The sequence below is a fragment of the Macaca thibetana genome, chromosome 12, assembly GCF_024542745.1.
Source record: "Macaca thibetana thibetana isolate TM-01 chromosome 12, ASM2454274v1, whole genome shotgun sequence".
Taxonomy (NCBI): domain Eukaryota; kingdom Metazoa; phylum Chordata; class Mammalia; order Primates; family Cercopithecidae; genus Macaca; species Macaca thibetana.
Window position 1 is genome coordinate 8,801,003 of NC_065589.1, and position 18,699 is coordinate 8,819,701.

The 18,699-nt window shown below is 50.7% G+C and overlaps 1 protein-coding gene across 1 annotated transcript in view; it reads right to left on the bottom strand.

Annotated features, from left to right (window-relative positions):
• MROH2A (maestro heat like repeat family member 2A) overlaps positions 1 to 18,699 on the bottom strand; it is a 59,613-nt gene that overhangs the window by 23,080 nt on the left and 17,834 nt on the right. The window contains exons 6-22 of the mRNA XM_050750489.1: positions 17,545 to 17,643; positions 16,616 to 16,767; positions 15,936 to 16,079; positions 14,964 to 15,056; positions 14,664 to 14,742; positions 14,396 to 14,509; positions 11,704 to 11,780; positions 10,656 to 10,775; positions 10,238 to 10,348; positions 8,273 to 8,420; positions 7,096 to 7,136; positions 6,401 to 6,542; positions 6,050 to 6,102; positions 5,486 to 5,593; positions 3,036 to 3,155; positions 2,723 to 2,845; positions 1,290 to 1,442 (exon numbers count right to left, since the gene is read on the bottom strand). Of these exons, the coding sequence (XP_050606446.1) occupies positions 1,290 to 1,442; positions 2,723 to 2,845; positions 3,036 to 3,155; positions 5,486 to 5,593; positions 6,050 to 6,102; positions 6,401 to 6,542; positions 7,096 to 7,136; positions 8,273 to 8,420; positions 10,238 to 10,348; positions 10,656 to 10,775; positions 11,704 to 11,780; positions 14,396 to 14,509; positions 14,664 to 14,742; positions 14,964 to 15,056; positions 15,936 to 16,079; positions 16,616 to 16,767; positions 17,545 to 17,643 (1,877 nt within the window). The remainder of the gene's footprint in view (positions 1 to 1,289; positions 1,443 to 2,722; positions 2,846 to 3,035; positions 3,156 to 5,485; positions 5,594 to 6,049; positions 6,103 to 6,400; positions 6,543 to 7,095; positions 7,137 to 8,272; positions 8,421 to 10,237; positions 10,349 to 10,655; positions 10,776 to 11,703; positions 11,781 to 14,395; positions 14,510 to 14,663; positions 14,743 to 14,963; positions 15,057 to 15,935; positions 16,080 to 16,615; positions 16,768 to 17,544; positions 17,644 to 18,699) is intronic.

The following is an 18,699-nucleotide window of genomic DNA, read 5'->3' on the forward strand; positions in this document are numbered from 1 at the left end:
GTGAGGTGCAGCACCTGTGTCCACATGTGATATAGTCTGGCTGTGTCCCCATTCAAATCTCAACTTGAATTGTATCTCCCAGAATTCCCATGTATTGTGGGAGGGACCCAAGGGGAGGTAATTGAATCATGGGGGCCGGTCTCTCCCATGCTCTTCTCATGATAGTAAATAAGTCTCACAAGATCTGATGGGTTTTTCAGGGGTTTCCACTTTGGCTTCTTCCTCATTTTTCTCTTGCTGCTGCCATGTAAGAAGTGCCTTTTGTCTCCCACCGTGATTCTGAGGCCACCCTAGTCATGTGGAACTCTAAGTCCAAGTAAACCTCTTTTTGTTCCCAGTTTCAGGTATGCCTTTAGCAGCATCATTAAAACGAACTAATATACCACGAAGATGCCACCTTCCCAAGCCTCCTGAGGGCAGCAAAGCAGCTAAGGGGCCACCTTCAGTGACCAGGGGCCCTGAGCCCTATGTGTCACCATAGAGGCAGAACAGGTTATTGAGAAAATGCTTGCTTTTACAGGGATGAACCTTGAGAACATTATGATAAACAAAATAAGCCAGACATACAAGGACAACTATCATATGATTGCACTTAGATGAGGTACCTGGACTAGTCAAAGCCACACAGACAGAAAGAATAAAGGTGGTTGCCAGGGCTGGGGGGAGAAGGGAATGGAGAGTTGGTGTTGAATGGATATAGGATTTTGGTTTTGCAAAATGAAGAATTCTGGAGACAGATGGCAGTGACAGTGGCACAACAATGTGAATGTACCTCATGCCATTGAACTATACGCATTCTTAAAAATGGTTATGATGGTAAACTTTATGTTATGTGTATTTTGCCACAGTTTTAAAAAATAAAAACAATTTTTGCTTTATTCTCTGTGTTTCCCCCTCCTTGCCATTCCAAGAAAATAGCCAGTCCCTTTGCATGTCTTTGAAGGTAACCCCACTTCTTGTTCCTTATGAAAGGGTCTGGGTCAGTGTCAGGAGGGCCAGAGGCAAGGGCAGAGGGAGTGGGAAAGGCTGGGACGAGGTGGGGCTCATCTTGTGGCTTCTGGGGACCCCACCAGCACTCTGGAAGAGGGGCTATCCTCACCCCCCACCCCCTCTGCATGCCACCAAAGCACAGAGAACAGCACATTTGGGCAATGGGCTTCCCACGTGCTGGGCATCAGGTAGGATGCCTGGATGTCCCTTGGGTAGGGATGCAGGTGCCCAGAGAGTGGCAGAAGACTACTCCCCACCAGCCTGGTCCAGACGACATCCCCCCAGGCAGATGGGGCTACCTGGCAGCTGCTGACATAATGGTGAATGATCTTAGCGGTGATGGGGCTGTCCACGAGGTTGAGGAGCAACTGGGGGTGGCAGTAGGAGGCCACACAGCTATACATCACCATGAGGGCACTTTTCACTGTCTCCCGCCTCCAGGGGTGGTCCTTCTACAAGGCCAAAGAGAAAAAGAACCACTGAGGGCAGCAGGGGCTGCTCCAGATGCAAGTGATGGTCTCTGGCCACACAACCAAAGGATCCGTCAAGTCAGCTGGCGGTGCTTCACCTGACTGTTTTCTGGGTGCGTGAAATGTTCATCATTTTTTCATGCATAACATTCACTCACTCAATGCATCTTTACTGAGCATCTACTAGACACCAGGCACTGGGCATGCAGTAGTGAGCAAGACAGACCAGGGCCATAGACGCCCAGACCACCTATCAGCTGTGGGTGGAGGTGCTCATGTGAATACCCCTAAAGAGAGGCTGCTTGCACACCTCATACCCTCACCTAGCAGGCACCGGCTACGGGCCAGGCACACATGAGGCTGGAGATCCAGCAGGAACTGACAGCCTCCACCTTGCCCTTGCGGTGCTCACATCCTCAGAACAATCTCTGAGTGGCAGGAGATGTTAGAGGCCACCAAACCCACTGTGGATGGGGAGCAGAGGCCCCGGTGCCCTGCCAGACTGAGTAGAAATCCAGGTGTCAGGTCCTCTTTGCAGAAAACCTGGAAAGAAGCCTGGGACACTCCCTGGGACACTCTCGATTCTCTACATCCAAACAACCAGACCCCAGGGCAAGGGTTCCCAGTCAAGGGCAAAGCCTGAGGCGTGGGTGATGGTTTCAGATGGTTTCCCACTAGGAGCTCAGCCAGCTGGTGAGACCATCTCCTGTGGCAGGGAGGGGCAGCCTCCAGAGGATGGGGCCATGGGCTGTCTGGGTCCAAACCCTGGCTTCACCAGTGAACCAGCCTCATGCCTATGGACAAGCTTCAGTGTTCTCACCCTGCAACAGTGGGTTAGAGCCCCTCGATCCCAGCAGCATCCATTCACTGAGGCAGAGCTCCCAGTGCCAGGCACCCATGGAGCACTACCTGAACAGCTTCTTCAGATCCTGTGGGTCTGGATGGGGCATGGGACTCTGTATTTCCAATCAGCACCCAGGGAGCCCCCACTGCCAGTCTGAGAACCCCACCATGAGTAGCAAGGGGCTGGGACTCCGTGACAGTATCTGGGTCCTGGAAAGGCCCACCCTGCATTTTTAAGATGATTCAATAGCAAAAGCTCTGTCCAGGAGGTCTCAGACTAAATGTCTCAGCCATTGTGGTGACAGGAGACCCTGTGGGAGGTAAGTTTCCTACTGAGATCTAGAAAGGACCTCGGGTCAGTGCCCAGAGCACTGTGCGAAGAGATCCCAAGGCCCAGCTGTGGAGGGAAGTTTCCTTACCCGCCAAGCACTCATCTGCCAGGACTGCTCTGACTCCTGGATCGTCTCCTCGAAGTCATGAAGCACATTCAGCACCGTTTTTACCTGGCCCCGGGCACACAGGCCAAAGCACAGAATCACACCCTGCAGGGAGACCCAGCCAGCCAGGGTGAGGGCAGGGGCCAGTGGGCAGAGGAGGATCCCACACTCACACGTGCAAGGCACACACACGTACACACACACACCCACAAAACGCATGCAGCCACATGAACACGCGTGTCCCCAAGGGTCCAGAGGCATCTGGTGGACAGGACGGGACTGCAGGCACCCTCACCTCGCTGTCGAAGTCATTGCTGTAGTCCGTCTTGTACAGCAGCTCCAACAGCAGGACCTCCACCTTGCTGGCCTCCAGGCCTGTGGCCAAGGTGAAGCCCAAGGCCCGGTACAGAAAGCCCTAGAGAGGCAGAAGGGAGGAAGGAGCTCAGGCCTCCCTACAGCCAGCCTTCAGGGGATGCTGTTGTAGGCAGTTTACTTCATATTCTTCAATTTTTAAAAAATGTGCAGAAGATACTTGCACACATGTTTATAGCAGCACAATTCACAATTGCAAAAATGTGGAACCAGCCCAAATGCCCATCAATCAACAAGGGGATAAAGAAACTATGAGATATATATATCTCTCAAGACCCAGTTGTGGAGGGAAGGTGTCTATATATATATATTCATATATATATATTCATATATACAAATACCACTCAGCCATAAAAAAGAATGAATTACTGGCATTTGCAGTAACCTGGATGAGATTGGAGACTATTATTCTAAGTAACTGAAGAATGGAAAACCAAATCTCGTACATTCTCTCTCATAAGTGGGAGCTAAGCTATGAGGATGCAAAGGCGTAAGAATGATACAATGGACTTTGGGGACTCAGGGGGAAGGGGTAAGAAGGGGGTGGGGGATAAAAGACTACAAATTGGGTGCTGCGTATACTGCTTGGGTGATGCGTGACCCAAAATCTTGCAAATCCCCACTTATTCATGTAACCAAAGACCACCTGTTCCCCAAAAACCTATGGAAATAAAAAATTTAAAAAAGAAAAAATAAATGTTCAGGTTATTCTGGGAGGTCAGGCTATATAAGGGCAGGCATGTTATATGTGTTAAAGGGGGAAGTGTAAATTTGTTCAACTCCTGTGTAAGTTGAACCAATTTACACTCCCGCCAACAAATCTAAGCGCACCAACTTCTCCACCTACTCCCCAACATAGGTCATGATCAGTGAGAACTGGAACATTCTCACTGTGATGTGTTTCTTTGATTATCAGTTGTGCCAATCATCTTTTCACATTCTCATGATTCATTATAATTCCTTCAATTTCTGGCTATATTCTTTTTCCCATTTTTTGGTGGGTTTTTTCTATTTATAAGAATTTTGTTTTATATTTGGAGACATAATAAGAACAACCATCCATATTTCATTAAATCCTCACCATGACTCCATAAAGTAAATATTTTTGTTTTTGGAGATGAGAAAACAAACAGGAAGTAGTAGAAGCACACAAAAAAATGTTAATATCTGTAAAGTTTACCTCTTTTCTCTTGTCTTTCTTGGTTTCTTTGCAAGCATATAAAGGCTATTCCACGTTAAGATTATAAAAATATCCATCAATATATTCTAGTTGCTCCATGGTTCTATTTTATTTTATACACTTAAGTCTTTGATCTGTACGGAAGAACATATTCTTCCTTAATATGCTTTTTTCACTTTATTGTATTATTTTTAGCACAAGGTTTTAATTTTCATGATATCCACTTTATTTCTTTGTGTCACTTGTGCTTTTTGGTGTCATCTCTAAGAAGGTTTTGCCTAACCCAAGGTCACAAGATTTATCCTGTGTTTTTCTATAATTTTTATAATTTTAGTTCTTTTATTTAGGTCTGTGATTTATTTTGATTTAGCTTTATGTATGGTGTGAGAAAGGTATCCAATTTCATTCTTTTACATGTGAATTTCTAGTTATCCTAGCACTATTTGTTGAAAACAACTATTCTTTCCCCATTGAATTGTCTTGGCACCCTTCTTGAAAATAAATTAACCATAAATGTGAGAGTTTATTTCTGGACTCTCAATTCTATCAATCTGTATGTCCATCCTTATGCCAGCATCTCACTATCTTGTTTACTGCAATTGTGCAGGGTTTTACTGCACTTGTGTAAGAAGTTGAAATTGAGAAGTTTGAGTCCTCCAACTTTATTCTTCCTTTCATTATAATTATGTTGGCTATTCAGAGCCCCTGGTATTTCCATATAAATTTTAGGATCAATTTGTCAGTCTCTGGAAAAAAAAAAAAAAAAAAAAGAAGAACTAGCTTGGATTGTGATAGGGGTCATGCTAAAACTGAAGATAAATTTGGAGAGTATCGCCATTTGAACTATAGCATCTTTCAATCCATGAACATGGGGTGCTTTCTACTTATTGAGACCCTCACTGATTTCTTTCAACAATATTTTAGAGTTTTGTAGCAATGTGGTATAGTTTTGTTTACAAAGAAATATACACATGTGATTGCTAATCAGAATCTGTAGGATCAACAAAACAAAACAAAAAAACAAACCAAAAACAAAACTAAAACCACCAATCTAGACCACCCTCCTCTCCTCCCAGGACCCTGTAAACAGCCACAGGTCCAGCTGATCTCACACACACAGTGTGATCCTCTCCACTCCATCATCCCTGGAGTCTCCTCCCTGTCCAAATTCTCCTGTCCCTGTGAAGACAAACCTTCTCCAGAGAGGGGCTGTCAAAACTCGCAATCTGGTTGTTCAGCTCTTTGCTCAAGCGCAAGCTCCAGCTAGACCCCCGGGTCTTCTTGAGGGAGTTTCGCAGAAACTGGGGAGGAACAAGACGTTGGTGGGAAGGGACAAAGGCCTTCATCCCTCTTCTTGCCTGGGCTCTGGGAATGCTACGTGACCTTGAGTAGTGACTTGCCCTCTCTCACTTCCCTTGCCTACATCTCCAGATCACGAAGTCCATAGATCCCTGATCCAGTGCTAATAATGTTCTGTGGGTCTGAGGAATGGCTGTGGCTCTGGGGGCTAACAGAAGGGGTGTCACTCCCTGCTCCCCTCCTGGGCACCTGGCTCTTGGGATGGAAGGTTCTCTCAGTTCTCCCCTGGGGATAGACACAGCTATAGACTTTGAAACTCCCAAGTCTTCTCTGACAGAAGGAGAACATGTCCTTTAGGGGCTTCTAAACTCCTCACGTGCCCAGCCCACCAAATGCCTTTCCATCTACTCCCATCTTTCTCCTCCTCCCAGGCCTCAGCAAACTTGTTACCCTTTTACCTGAATCAGCTTGTCTTCCCAGGCTTTCTGATCCCAAGTGAACTCAGTATGTTCTGCAGGAACACATGCACGGTCACACATGCCACTTTCTTCCACTGCTCCCCTAAGCCTGGTATTCGAGGCCCTCTATGCCTCCTTGGCGTGGCATTTGAGGCCCTCCATGGGTGAACCCATCACACATTGCATTGCCCTCCTCACCTTCCCAAGCTGCTCAACTAGTTCTCAGGACAAACGTGTGCTGTGTGGGTCGACTGTGAGCCTCAGCTCTTGTTATTCAACTCACGTGATTAGAACCCCAGCATGTACACGGATTGGAGGGTTGGCTTGGGATGGGCTCCCCAGGCACCTCACCTTCCAGGTACCGGACCAGTAGCGGAATCTCCAGCTCCCACATGTTGGCCATGGAGGGTGCAATGCTCTGGCTCAGGGTCCTCAAGAGGTTGAGCATGGCTATCCCACGACCCTCCCCCTTGTAAGGTGATGACATCAGCACCTGGAGGGCACAAAGACTCCAGTGAAGTAGCACCTGACCACCTCGCTCCCTGTCTTGGAGCTCATTGTCCTCATTTTTAAAGGGAGGAGCTGGACAGGATGGGTGGTTTTCAAATAGGGATTTCAAACAGAGAGTGCACCTGCAGAGGACACTGCAGGAAGGAGGGGGGATGGGGGCCAGACCTGGGCTCCCTCCCCACCCCAGGCTTCAGTGTAATATGGATGAGGGTCCACAGTTAACATAAAGAGGAGAACTCATGGGTCCTGGACTGAGCCAGCCTCCAGGGGTAGGCAGGTATTGGAGGTGTTGTGGGGATGCTTTGGGCAGAGGAATCTAAAAGCAGGTCCAGGCCGGCTCCCCAGTTATCACAAGTACACTGCCTCTACCAAACTTGAGAGGAATGACAGGGACATGGAATGATCTGTCCTGCCAAATATCAAACTCCCTCATTGCACCCCGGCTTCCTCCTACCCCTGGGGCTCTGGGAATTAGGAGCTTAAGCCACAAGGCATGGCCTTGCCAGGCCAGGGCATGATGCAGGTCAGCCACTCACCAGGAGACGGGCCAGCAGCTTCTGAGGTGCAGGCAGGTCCACTGATTGAAAGAAATGCAACCCCAGCTGAGCCTTCCTCACTTGTATCAGGACATGCTCCTGTGTCCCCATTTAGGAACTTTACCCTAGAAGGTGCCTCCCCAACATGATCTTGTTCCCCAAACCCCCAGAATGGAGAATGGGTTGGCACAGGGAATTTCCTGAGAATATCACTACATTTCACTTATGCTGGGAAGAGGGGAGAATCATGCTAACGGGTTGAGGTTTAGAAGATGCTCTTTTCAGGTCATGCACATTTTGTAGTGGACACCAGGGCTTACCATGACAATGTTTTGTCTCCTATCATGAACCTGTCCTCTGCTGAGCCAAGAGTAATTAGACACTGCCCTTCTACCCACTCCTGACACTCTCCACAGGCTTTGGGAGCCAATGAGCCCATGAAAAGCAAACCAACAGCACACAAACAAAAGGACAAAGGCAAGGCTAGGCCTGCTGAGAAGGTGCAAGAGCAGGGACCCTAGAGAGGACTCAACCGGAGTCAAGAGTAAGAGGGGCATGAGGAAGACCTCAGAGGATCGCCTGACTGGCTTGTTTAGATCAAAGTAAGAAAGCATGCTCTGCCCTTCGCTAGCCCTGGATCCTAAAGGACCCCATCAGTCACCTCCGTCACCAGTCACGCCCTTGGGGCCAGAGGTGGGAGGAAAGGGGACAGGAGCAAGCATGGTAGGTGGGCATAGTTGCTTTGAGAGCCTGGTGTTAACAGTCCCCACACTCTGAGTGGACCACAGTGAGGGCAGTCTACAGAGGATGGGGTGCCTATAGTTACTCTAGCTGGCTCAGAGAAGCCAGACAGAGCAGAGGCCCAGTAAGGTCATGCATGAGAAAGGCTGGGCCAGGAGCTCCCAAGGATGGGATCTGGACCAGGGGTGTAGGCTGAGGGGACAGGACATGAGGAGTGAGCTATCCAGAAGGAAGTTTACACAATTCTAACATGTCCTAGATATGATCAGGCAGGCATTAATATCCAGGTAGGCATTAATAGTATTAATTTGGACTTGGATGTTTCCAGGAGAAGGGGGAATGAGGGTGGGAGGAATGTGGAGAGAGGTGGGCATTCCCAGACAAGGAGCCAGCCCACCTGCCCAATCCAACCAGCTGGCACAGGAACTTTGCCCACCTTGCCTGCTCTTGCCAGCCATGCTGACATCCACGTCCTGGCCATGGAGCTGGTGTTCTGCCAGGTTTGTGAGGCTGATACAGATAGGAGTCAAAGCTTCCATGTAATCTGTCTCCATGATGTAGCACAGGAGCCTCACCCAAAACTCCTGGGGTGGGGGTGGGAGAGAAAGGGGCTCAGAATTAGCTCAAGCCCTGGGCCTCTAAGGAGAACGGTCAGGCTCTGCCACGGTTCCAGCCCCATCCCCGCTTCCCCAGAGATGTCCCCTGACAGTCTCAGCCCTGAACTGGCTCCACCGCCAACCCCAGTCTTTGTCAGGGGCATTTAAATGTCACCCACCCTGATGTGGCAAGACAGTCTGCTAGTCCCTGCTGGGGCCAGCATCCCTGTTGCCCAACTTCTATTGCTGCCAGCCTCATACAAACCGACATCCATCACACCCTCCTCATACAGGGTCCTCCCTCTGATCCCAAGTACTCTAGAGGGGCACCCTGGGCAGATGATCCAGTTGTGCGTGCCTCATATGACGGTCAGTTTTGTGTGTCAGCTTGGCTAGGCAAGAGTACCTAGTCATTCAAACACGAATCTAGGTGTTGCTATGAAGGTAGCTTGTAGGTGTGACGAAAGTGCATAATCCACAAAAGAGATTATCCTCAATAACATAGATGGGTGAAACGCCTTAAGAGTGAAATGCTGAGATTTCTCTGAGGAAGAAGATATTCAGCCACAAGGCTGCAGCATCCACCCCTGCTTGAGTCACCAGCTTGCTGGCCTGCCACGCAGGTGTCAGACTTGCCACCCCCACAACTGCATGAGTCACTTCCTTAAAATAAGTCAGACTATATATGTCTTCTACTGGTTCTGTTTCTCTGGAGAACCCTGACTGATATGGATTCTTGGAGCTGTGTCTCCGACTTCACCCCACCATCTCCTCTCTCCCTGGGTGACCATTCAACACCCTCAACTAATTGTAATCCCTCTTCACCCCACCCCCACCCCCACCCCTGGGAGTTGAAGGTGAGGCTCTTATGCTACCAACTATCAGATACAATGGCTTAACCTGTTCCAGCCAGCAGGACTAGAATCTCCCAGCTCCTGGGCTTCCCCATAAAGACAGCATGGTGAATTACAAAGGGAATTTCAATCCTGGCTCTATTGTTTACTAGCTGTGAGGCCTTGAGCAAATTAATGAATCCCTCTGGGTCTCAGTTTCTTTATCTGCAAAATCAGGATAACAACTACCCTCTATGCGAGTAGTTGCTGGGATAATTAAACAAGATTGTACATGTTGCACACCTAGTACAGTATACCTGCTATATGTGGATGCCACATGGACTGTAGCTATGATGATGATGATGATTATTTCTGCAATTAAAAAAAGCTGTCACTGGACAGGGATCATCTAGCCTGCAGCCTCACTTAGTGAATAATCATTCCCTCCTTGATGCTCTCATGGTACATTTTTCCCATCTTATTGCTATGCCACATTTTGTTGCAATTAAAAGTTGACACATTTGTTTCTCCCATAGTCTGTGAGCTTCTTCCAGTCATATACTGAGTCCTCCTGCTGCACACTCCTCTCTCCTGTCTTTCACAGAGTAAGAACTCGATGAATGTTTACAAAATTAAACCATGAAAATTATTGGTCTACACACACACACACAGGCCTTAAAGTAATGGACACATTTCAGGTACTCGCTTAAATGATACAGATTGATACTGCCAGTCATGCTGATGTCATGCACTGCCCAGTCCCTAGGGGTACAGAGATGAAGAGTAAGTTTTCATCAAGGATCTGGCTTTGGAACTGGGTTTTGAGTAATTCCAGGCAACTGGAAGAGGAAGGTCCCTCGACACTCCAGACAGCAGGAACGGAAGAAGCAAAGAGGTGGAATTCTGGGCATGTGAGTTCACCCCTAGCCTGGCGTGGAGACCCACTGTGCGGGTGGGGCAGGGCCCACTCACGTTGGTCATCCCACTGACAGAAGAGGTGATGATCTTCACAGTGTCCATGGTGACTTTGTGGACCATCCTCTCCTCCAGGTCCCTCAGATAAAAGTTATCCCGGCGATTTGTCTGGAAGAAAGAACCAAGGGATTCCCATTTGTGGCCTGGCAGGGGCTTGCCGTGTTCTCAAGTATGGTCTCCTCACTCCCCAGGGGCTCCACGCCCAGATACTGAGTCTACAGAATGCTCAGAGCTGTGCATATATCTAGGAGCCCACACATTGTCACCTGCAGGTTCACTGTGTGTCTATGAACTCATGTTGTGAACAGATATGCAGGTTCCAACACAGGTATGCCGAGTGGCATTCTCCTCTCAGCACGGTGGAAACCATTTCCAAGTCCAGCTGCTCTGTGATCTGTGTATCACGGCCACTCACCAGTTTGTAGGTGGATAAGGTCAGCTGCACAGACACGTACTTCAGGCCCCAGCCTTTGATTCTCTCCTGGTAGCCAGAGAGCGCCAACTGCCCAATGATGCGGAGAATAGCCATCCTCACCTGAGGGGACAGGACCATGGACATGCTGGGGGTTGGGGTGGGCTCCAGGGCACCCAATCCTGTGACACAGACAGCTAGGAATTGGGCGTGCTCTGGGCTAGAAGGGCCCTCAGGGGCTACCTGATTACTGCCCACTCTGCCCACCTCCCCCTGCCTCATCCAGGGGTCCCACTCTGCAGCATGCCCACCTGGGAGCCTCATTGAGCCTTGGAAAGACACAAATCTCCCTCCCTCCCTTCCAACCTAGGCTGCTCCATTCTAGCAGCCCTTGCCGTGGGGAGCCCATCTGTTACCCTGGGCTCCCTGGGGCTTGCTCCATTGGTGAGAATCACTATGTGCAGGAGATGCAGAATGAGCCTTTTCTCTCTTCCCTCCACAGCCTCCAGGTACTGCAGACAGCTCTGCCTAAATCTCTAGCCCCAATTCTCCTCCATCCCCTCCCTGATATTCCTCAAAACCGCTGTGCAGACCCTCACTACGCTGGACCTCCCTTCCCCGGCCTGTGGCCAGAACCAAGCTCCACTCCAAGGTAGATGTGGCTGCCGTGGAGCCCGGGACTGCGGTCTTCAGCCTTTTGAGGGTGGGTAGAGGAGTACCCCTTAGTTGCTTTTTTCACATGTGATCAAGATCTCACAAAACCCTTGGCAGCTGAGTGACTCTAGCTGTAGCTGGATTTACTCGGCCTCTGCTGGGTCCAAGGTGGTGCCTGAGACACACCACTCGAAAACTCTAGATCCTTGGAGAGAATGAGGTCTCGAGAGTGGAACCTCAGCTTTCACTGGCCTTGCCATCCTGCAGCCCCAGTTGAGACCCAATGGAAAACCGGGTTTTCCATCAAAAGCCTCCGCCTCCCAGAGCCCAGACTTCCCTTTGCTCCCCTGGCAGGGTCCCCTGAGTGCCCCCCTTTTCCAGGTCTCTGCCCTGTTACCTTGGACCGGGTATCAGAGATGGTGTTCTTGACCACCCGGATAGCCAGGTAGATGGCCCTGATACTCATCCTGGGCTCTGAAGGAGGAAAACTGGGTGGGCTGGAGGGCTGCGGCTCAGGGAGACAACAGACATCAGGTGGCTTGCCCCACATCAGGGCCTCGCATTCTGTCTCCTCCCACATTCCCCAAGCTCAGGGGCACTTTCTTAGGAGCCTTCCTGGCCATGCTCTCCCTGGCCACCGCTTTGCGTGTGTCTCATTTGAACCCAGGTAAACTCTCCTTGAGGGCAAGGTCTCTGCCTACGAGCTCGTTAGTGCCCTGCAGCTGGGATAGAGCACTGGGCATGAAGTGGGCACACAGAGGTTGCAAAGCACCACCAGGAAGAGCATGGGTCCTGACACCAGGCCTGGCCTGGGTTCAAATCCTGGCTCCACTACATCCCAGCTGTGTGACCTAGAGTGAATTATGTAACCCCTCTGTGCCTCAGTTTCCTCGCCTGTAAAGTGTGGATAATGACAGTGCCTCTGTCACAGAGTTAACACAGCGTCTGGCACACTGTAAGGGTTGGGGAGTGTTTGCTAGTTGTACAACTGATGACAGCACACCCAACTAAAGGAGGAAGCTTAAGAGGGGCCAGAAAGAGCCATGAGAAGGTTCTGGAGAGGGCTGGTGTGGATGGAGGTAGAGTTAGACATTCAAGATGATACTGCGCTCAAGGCTAGGGGTTACTAAGTCAACCCCAGAGTAGGAAAAAGGAAATGAGAGCAGGTAGAAGGTGGCAGTCAGGTACTAAGTGAGCATGAGGCAATGAGATTTTCACCTTTAAGATGGAAACTGTTTCTGATTATAAAAATAGTATATGGCTGCATAGTATTCCATGGTGTATATGTGCCACATTTTCTTTATCCAGTCTAAGCTGGAAACCATCATCTTCAGCAAACTGACACAGGAACAGAAAACCAAACAACGCATGTTCTCACTCATAAGTGGGAGTTGAACAGTGAGAACACATGGACACAGGGAGGGGAACATCACACACCGGGGCCTGCAAGAGGGTTGGGGGAAAGGGGAGGGAGAGCATTAGGACAAATACTTAATGCATGCAGGGCTTAAAACCTAGATGATGGGTTGATGGGTGCAGAAAACCACCATGGCACATGTATACCTATGTAACAAACCTGCATGTTCAGCATATGTATCCCAGAACTTAGAGTAAAATTAAAAAGAAAAAAAAAAGATCTAATTTCTCTGAAAGAAAAAAATAGTATGGGTTCATTGCAAAATTAAAATAAAAAACCACTTTTCAATAGATTGTGTCCTTCTAGACCTGTTTATGCATAAATGAACAGATTTCTTCCACATCACTGAGTTCATGCTATAAATACTGCCCCACGTTGTATTGTTACACTTAATATAAAGAGGGCAGCTTTTCCACAAAAAAGTGGATTGACTGCAAACCTTTAAATTGCCGCGTAATACTCCATTATTCCACAAATTCCCTACAGAAAAACATTTAGGCTGTTTCTCACACTTTGCTTTTAATACAATGTTTTAACGAGTACCTTTGTCCAATTACTTTTGGGCAATTATTTCCTTTGGACAGCTGACAAAAAGTTGGATTGCTGAGTGCAAATTTTGGTCCCTATCCAACTAAGCACCCCAAATCATTTATTGATTTACACCTCTGTCAGTGAAGTATCACAGGTGGTTTCTTGTCACCCTAGACTAGCGATAAGCAAAGTATAACCCACAGCCTGTTTTTGTAAATAAAGTTTGCAAAACCAGCCGTGCTCAGGAGTCCACAGCTGTTTTTGGTCTGCATATGGTAGAGCTGAGTAATTGTCAAAGACTATACAGCCTGCAAAGCCAAAAATAGTTTTACTATCTGGCCTTTTACAGAAAAATGGCCAGGTGAACTCTAGCCATTATCTTTATCATCTCTATTCATCGAATAGGTAAAAAGGATTTCATTGTTGCTTAAATGTGCATTTCTTTAAGAGAAAGTTTTAATGGCAGCACAAGTCCCTTTATATACAGTCGCCCAATTTGTGCACTGAACAAAGCTACCCGACTTTAGGACTGAGTGGGAGTTTCCCATGCTCTTCTAACCATTATGTACCTGTAGGGCTGCGTGCTGCCAACAGCGGCCTTCTTCAAATTCACACAAAGGCACAGTGTGAGCTAGTGCCTTGGTGAGGGACAGGTGTTCTCTTTAAATATCAGGGCTAGGTTTAGAGTTTGGGCTTAGGGATTAGAATCAGATGTGTAGACTATGGTTGAGCATTGAATCCACGGGGCTTCAGGTGACACCTACGTGGTGTAGTTTGGCCTTATATCCTGCCGCTGATTGAGCTTTGGAGGTTAGGAGGAGGATTCAGGTTAACAATTTGAAATTTGGACTCAGAGGGTTGGGCGTGGGGAGGGTAAGCCACAGTGCTGATTAGGTTAAAGTTTAGAAAACGAAAAGCAGCCAAGAACTTTGGCTTTCTTGGCCCACCCAGTAGTGTCTAGAAAGTGGCCATGCCCGGATGTGAATGAAAATTGCCTTCCTTGTTCTCCACCCTGCCTGCCCCGCCCTCCCCGCCCCACGCTCCCCACCCGCCCCGCCCCACCCTCCCCCACCCGCCCCACCCTCCCCCACCCCCCCGCCCCACCCTCCCCCACCCGCCCCACCCGCCCTGCCTTGCTCACCATCTGCGCTCACTATAGCCCTAATCAGATTCAGAGTCCCCACGCGGACGGCCTCCTTGTTTGTCTCCATCTGGCTGAAGAAGAACTTCATCAGCTCCTTGGGGTAGGAGCGAGCTGCAGGGTGGAAGCACGGCTTTAGTCATGCTCACCGGGTCCAGAGCAGGCCCAGCAAGGCAGTCCCAGGCCCAGCGCTCAGAGGGGCCGGGATCCCTAGAGGCCCCCTGCAGTCCTCGGGGCAGGCCGGGAGCACCCTGCCGCAGAGCCTCACCGAGGGCTACGAAGCAGTGCACCATTTCCAACAGGTTCTGGCTGCTGTACTGATGCTGGGCCGGGGCCTTGTTGCACACCTGGGGAGGGATGGGCAGTGAGGGTGGAGGAAATCACAGGGACACAGGTGCAGGGACAGCTCAGCTGACCATGCCTGGGGCTGCATGAGCATCACAGCCTCATACCCCATCCGATACAGGAAGACACACGAGTGAGTTGTGGGCCAGGCCACCTCCCGCCGCCGGCTTCCTGCTGATCCACCCAGAGAATGCCCTTGTCCAGCCCAGCTTGCAGGCCTCACCTGGACATGCAGTTCTGTGAAAATAGTGTGTAGCTGCATTTGGGGGACGGGGGTGTTGGTGATGACTGATACTTCCAGGATCTGCCTCAAGACCTGCAGTGGATAGGCAAATGGTGGCAGGTGACCTACCAACTCAAGGTCAAACTCCAGACCCTTGCTACTCAGGGACCCACTGAGCATCAGGATTCCCTGGGAACTGATTAGAAATGCAGACTCTCAGGCCCTACTCCAGTCCTGCTGAATCCAAGCCTGCATTTCACCCAGCCCCCAGGTCGTTCCTAACCACAGCAAGGCTTGGGAAGTGCTGCACTAGGCTGCTGAGTGTGGCATTCGAGGCCTCCCTTCACCTAAAAGTGAATCCCATTCTTTAGCCAGAATGATCTACAAATGGCTCCTAAATCAGTCACATCCCTTTCCATTCCTTGCTTTAAGAGCTGATACCCACACCCTGCTTATAGATGAGTGATCCCTTTACATGGGCACCAGCCCCAGCCACAGCTCCACTCGGAACACTGCAACGGCTGCCTCTCACACATCTTACCCCTTTACCAAGGCTGCCTTGAGTTGACTGGTGTCCTTCCCAAATTCAGGCTCGCCCAGAATCTGAGAATGTGACTTATTTGGAAATAGGGTCTTTGTGATGGAATTAGGTCAGGATCTCAAGGTGAGATCATCTTGGATTTTGGGTAGGTGTCCTTGTAAGAAGAGGACAAGGAGCACAGCGCTGCCGACACCCTGAGTTTGGACTTCTGACCTCCAGGACCAGCACCTGGTCCCTTCCACCCGGAAGGGCAGTGTTCATTTCCCATGGGTGCCAGGCTCCACGCCCCTCACAGGGCACAGATGTCGGGTTGCTGACACAGCGTCAAAATATCTGACATCCCCCCGGCTTCCACTCATACCCCTTAAACACTTGGGAGCCCCCAATTCCCTGAGTCTCCTGCCCAGAGCCATGGCTGCCTGGCCGCTAACCTGTGTGATGAAGAGCGCCTCCAGACCGCCCTGGTACTCCGCCAGCAGCAGGGGGATGTAGTCGTAGACCTGCTCCCGCAGGTCATCGTTGGGCAGGAGGAGGCCGAGCATGGGCTTCAGGGACCTGATCACCCCCAGCTTCACCTGCCACCGGAAACCAGCTCTTGGACTCATTGTCTCACGATCCTCCAGCAAGGCCAGTGACCTCAGCCCCACCCACAAAATCCAAGGACACAGGACAGAAGGGGCCTCTGAAGCAGAGCAAGGCCTTTCCTGCACAGGCGGCCGGGTTTGAGTCCCTCCCACTTAGCAGCCACATGACCTCAAGCAGGTACTTAACCTCTCTGTGCCTGAGTTTCCGCTTGCGTCAAACAGTCCTATATCACAGAGGGGTGTGAAAATAGCTCCCACGGGTAAGACGCTGGTAGAGGGCCCAGCATGTAACAAGTGCTCTCAGGATTATCACCAACCTTCATCAAGGCTGGCCTCATGAATGAGGCTCCTAGGTCCCAGCTGTTCAACATCCATGAGTTCCCCTACTCTGCCATGAGTCAGGTCACTGCCCTCTGGGTCCTGGGAGTAAGGCTGGACCCCATGGTCTCTCAGCACCTCCTGGCCCCACAGGCTGGGGAGCTGTGGCCTGGGGACCACCAGGCCCTCCTAAGAGGGGCGCATCTCACCTCGGGGTTGCGGTGCCTCAGCCACACCGTCACAAAGTAGCGATACATGGGAAACACCTTCAGGGCAAATTGCTCCTCGGTCATCACGGGGTACACGCTCTCCTCCAGGTGCTTCAGATAAAACTGCACCGTCTCACAGAAGGTCTCCATGGCTACCAACGGCAACGAGGGGGCGGGGATGCACTTGGCGCCAGAGGGGCTGGAAGCAGAACTAAGCCGTCCCAGCCCAGCTTCCCGGAAGGAGCGCTGATGCCTTGCCATAGCGCGCAGGCTGCACCCTGCCCTCCCAGCCCCCCGCAGCACCTTCATTTTTACCCTGCGTGCCTGTGTGTGCGAGAACCGAGCACTCAGGGGTGTCCGAGTCCCTCTCCTTCAAGGACACAGACGGGGTCAAGGGCGAGGCCTGGAGTATGACCCTGCCACATCCTGGGGACTCCAGGTCAGAGGCCAGGGAACAGTGAACACATGTGGCCCTCTTTTTCTCAGGCACTAGGGCTTTTTATAAGCCCACAAGAACACTAAGTAATCAAAATCTGGGGCAAAGTGATCAGATTGAAATAGCATCTAAGACCAGGCCCCGTCAAGCTTCACGTGGAGCCGTTTTCCCCCATCTCCCTCTCTTGTGAATGCTCATTGCTGTTCTGTGGTCTCCTGAAGTGCTTAACTACAAAACAAGTTAAATGGAGTCACAGTAGCAGCTTCTTCCGTCTAAGCCGGGATCTTCTAAAAGGCCCCCACTGGGTCTCAGCCTCTTGTGCCCCAGGGAGCCAATCAGAGGCCATGCAAAGTAAAAGATTAGGCAAACTTCTTTGGAGAACAAATGACCAGGGCACCTCTTTTTCAACAACCCCTCCATCTGCTCCTTACCCAGCAGTCTCCCTCCGGCGCCCTGATGGAGCCAGACCTGCAGGCCCAAGCGGGACACTCACCACCACAGATCGCCTGGCGTATCTTGGCTTCATTGGCAAGTCTCAGCATGGTGAATATGGTAGCCAGGGTGATGCCCATGTATGGCATGAACTCAAACACTGTGAGATTGTGAGGGATCATTACAGGGAGTTGGGGCCGGGGGTGAGAAGGAAGAAGGCAGAGAGGACAACCCTGCTGCCCTCCACCTCCAACCCCTGACAGTCCAGAGCAGGCTTAGCCCTCTGCCCTGGCTGGGGCCCAGGAAATAGTCTGGGAGTCAGAAAAGCATTAAAATGTGAGCTAGAAGCAGGTGACACAGGAAGAAAGCCAGGCAAAAGGGGAGGAAAGGGAAGAAGAAAGAGGACCAGGAGAAGGAAGAGGAGGTCAGAGAGAGGGAGGGAAGAGAGGACAGAGGAGCCCCAGGGAAGGGTGGGCAGGAAGCAGAAAGAAGCAGCTCCCAGAGTGCGTTCATCCTCCGGGGCGTTCTTGGTTGAACACAGAAGCAGGGAAACAGCAGGTGAGAGCAAGAAACTGAGAGAAGGCATGAGGCCAGCAGAGAAAAAGAGCAGATGGAGAAAGGAATCACAGAGAATGGGAAGAAAGGGAGCCATAACAGGCCACCCTGTGACAGGAGGCAGGCCCCTCCGCTCCACCCACCCTGAGTGCACCGCCGTCTTCAGACTTCATAATAATGAGATTGTATATATGTATACTAATGAAATAATAGAACCCACATGACTCCCCTGGCTGGGCCCCCTCCCTCCAGCACCATCCACGTGTCCCTCTCTTCTGGGCCTCTGGCATGGGCACCCAACAGGCCCCCTCGCTGCTGTCCCTTGTCCTCTTTCCAGGCCTGCCTTCCCTTCCTCCCCTCCCACTCCATCCAGGCCTTTATCCCCAGCAAGCTGTGAAGCTCTTCCAACTCCACCTTCTCCAGTCTCATCTGACTGGACCCCTTGGCAGGATGGGCATCACGGGGGCCTCCACCCCTTGAGATTGTTCTCCCTGTGCCAGGCCTTGCATTCCACACTGTCTCTTACGGCTCCTCCCGAGCCTTGCCAATGTCAGGACCCCTCCGGGCTGGGTCCTCTCTCTACTTTCGCTCCCGGTATCAATGACTTTGAACATCACCTACACTCTGAGGTCACCAAGAACCAAAGCCAAGCCCAGACCTG